General features: G+C 19.9%; 1 protein-coding gene across 1 annotated transcript in view; it reads left to right on the top strand.

Annotated features, from left to right (window-relative positions):
* Positions 1-1,445, top strand: part of LOAG_18425 (hypothetical protein) — a gene marked incomplete at both ends in the record, with an annotated part of 3,535 nt that continues 2,090 nt past the window's right edge. Inside the window, 3 exons of the mRNA XM_020451084.1 lie at positions 1-73; positions 668-795; positions 1,110-1,298. Coding sequence (XP_020305165.1) covers positions 1-73; positions 668-795; positions 1,110-1,298 — 390 coding nt within the window. The remainder of the gene's footprint in view (positions 74-667; positions 796-1,109; positions 1,299-1,445) is intronic.

Genomic DNA, 1,445 nt, shown 5'->3' with positions numbered 1-1,445 from the left:
ATGGCAAGTGCAATCAAAAATGTACCACAAAAAATGGCTATCAATAGTTGCCATACATATTTTTGTAATAAAGGTAATTAAAATTTGAAATAATTTTTTTAAGTATCAAAAGAAAAATAAAAAATTTATTTCCATCTTTTCTTTTTTCAAAAAAAAAGAATCAATTTCATGTATCTATTTTAAGTTAATAAAAACAATCAATTAATCTAATATTTTAAAATGATTTTCTTCTACATAATATATTTTAAAAATAAATTCAAATTTCATATTTCTTTTGCAAGTAAGCAAAAATAAATAACTAATATTTTAACTCATGAATATATTCTTGGAAAATTTTAAAAAAAAATAAATGAGAAATTATTTCAAATATATAAAAGAAGCTATTATTATGATAATTTTCAATTTATTAAGTTTCTTTTTTTCAAATCATCTTATCAATTTTTTAAATTTCACAAGTGATTGTTAACATTAAAAATGCAAAGAAAAAAAAGGATGGAAAATGGATAAATTGATAAGATGATTTGAAATTGATAGTTGATAAGATGATGTGGTAATTAAAAAAAAAAAAGTAATAATTTTAAAATATATGAGTAATAATGTTGATAGTAATATTAATTAAATAATAAATGCTAAAAAAAAAAATTTTGCATATTTAATTTAATTTCAGTAGCTGGACCATCAGCACTTATGTATCGAGTAAAAGATATTTATACAAGTGATAATTTATGTATTCGAGAAGTTGCAGTATTACAAGATGATAAATTAGCATTCAAAACAGAAGTTTCATTTCATGAGGTAATATTTTAAGTGTTAATTTTATGCAAGCAATTTAATTTGATACTTACTTTAATTTAATTTTTTTAAATTTCGAAATACATTGTAATCCGTTTTCACTTTTTTTATTTGTTTTTTTTTTTCCTTTCCAAAACGACTTACTAATGATTGACATTTTATTAGCAATAAACAAATGTTAATTGTTTTTTTAATGATTATTAAATATTTAATGTTTAAATTATTATTTTATCATATCAGATAATATTTACAAATTCAATTAATGATAAAATAAATTGTATGCAAATTTCAAATAAATTTGAAATCTATTTATTTAGGAATGTCGAGAATCAATAGCACATCAATGTCATATGCCTGTAACACCGATGCCTGATTTTTGTAATTCATTATCAGAAGCAATTAAGCAATTATTAGAAAACAATGATGATGAAATTTTTCCATTATCACTGGAAATTCACGAATACGCTAATGCAATATTATTAAATCCTATAAATGAAATCTTTGATGTTGGTTGTTTTTCTTTTCTTGATTTTATCATTGATTATTTTGATAAACAATATTTTGATTTCTTATTGATATCAAAAACAATAAACAATATTTTAATTTCTTATTGATATCAAAAATGAAATCTTTGATGTTGGTTGTTTTTTTAC

Source organism: Loa loa (assembly GCF_000183805.2).
Source record: "Loa loa unplaced genomic scaffold supercont3.307, whole genome shotgun sequence".
Lineage (NCBI taxonomy): Eukaryota > Metazoa > Nematoda > Chromadorea > Rhabditida > Onchocercidae > Loa > Loa loa.
This window is presented reverse-complemented; position numbering and strand designations above follow the sequence as displayed.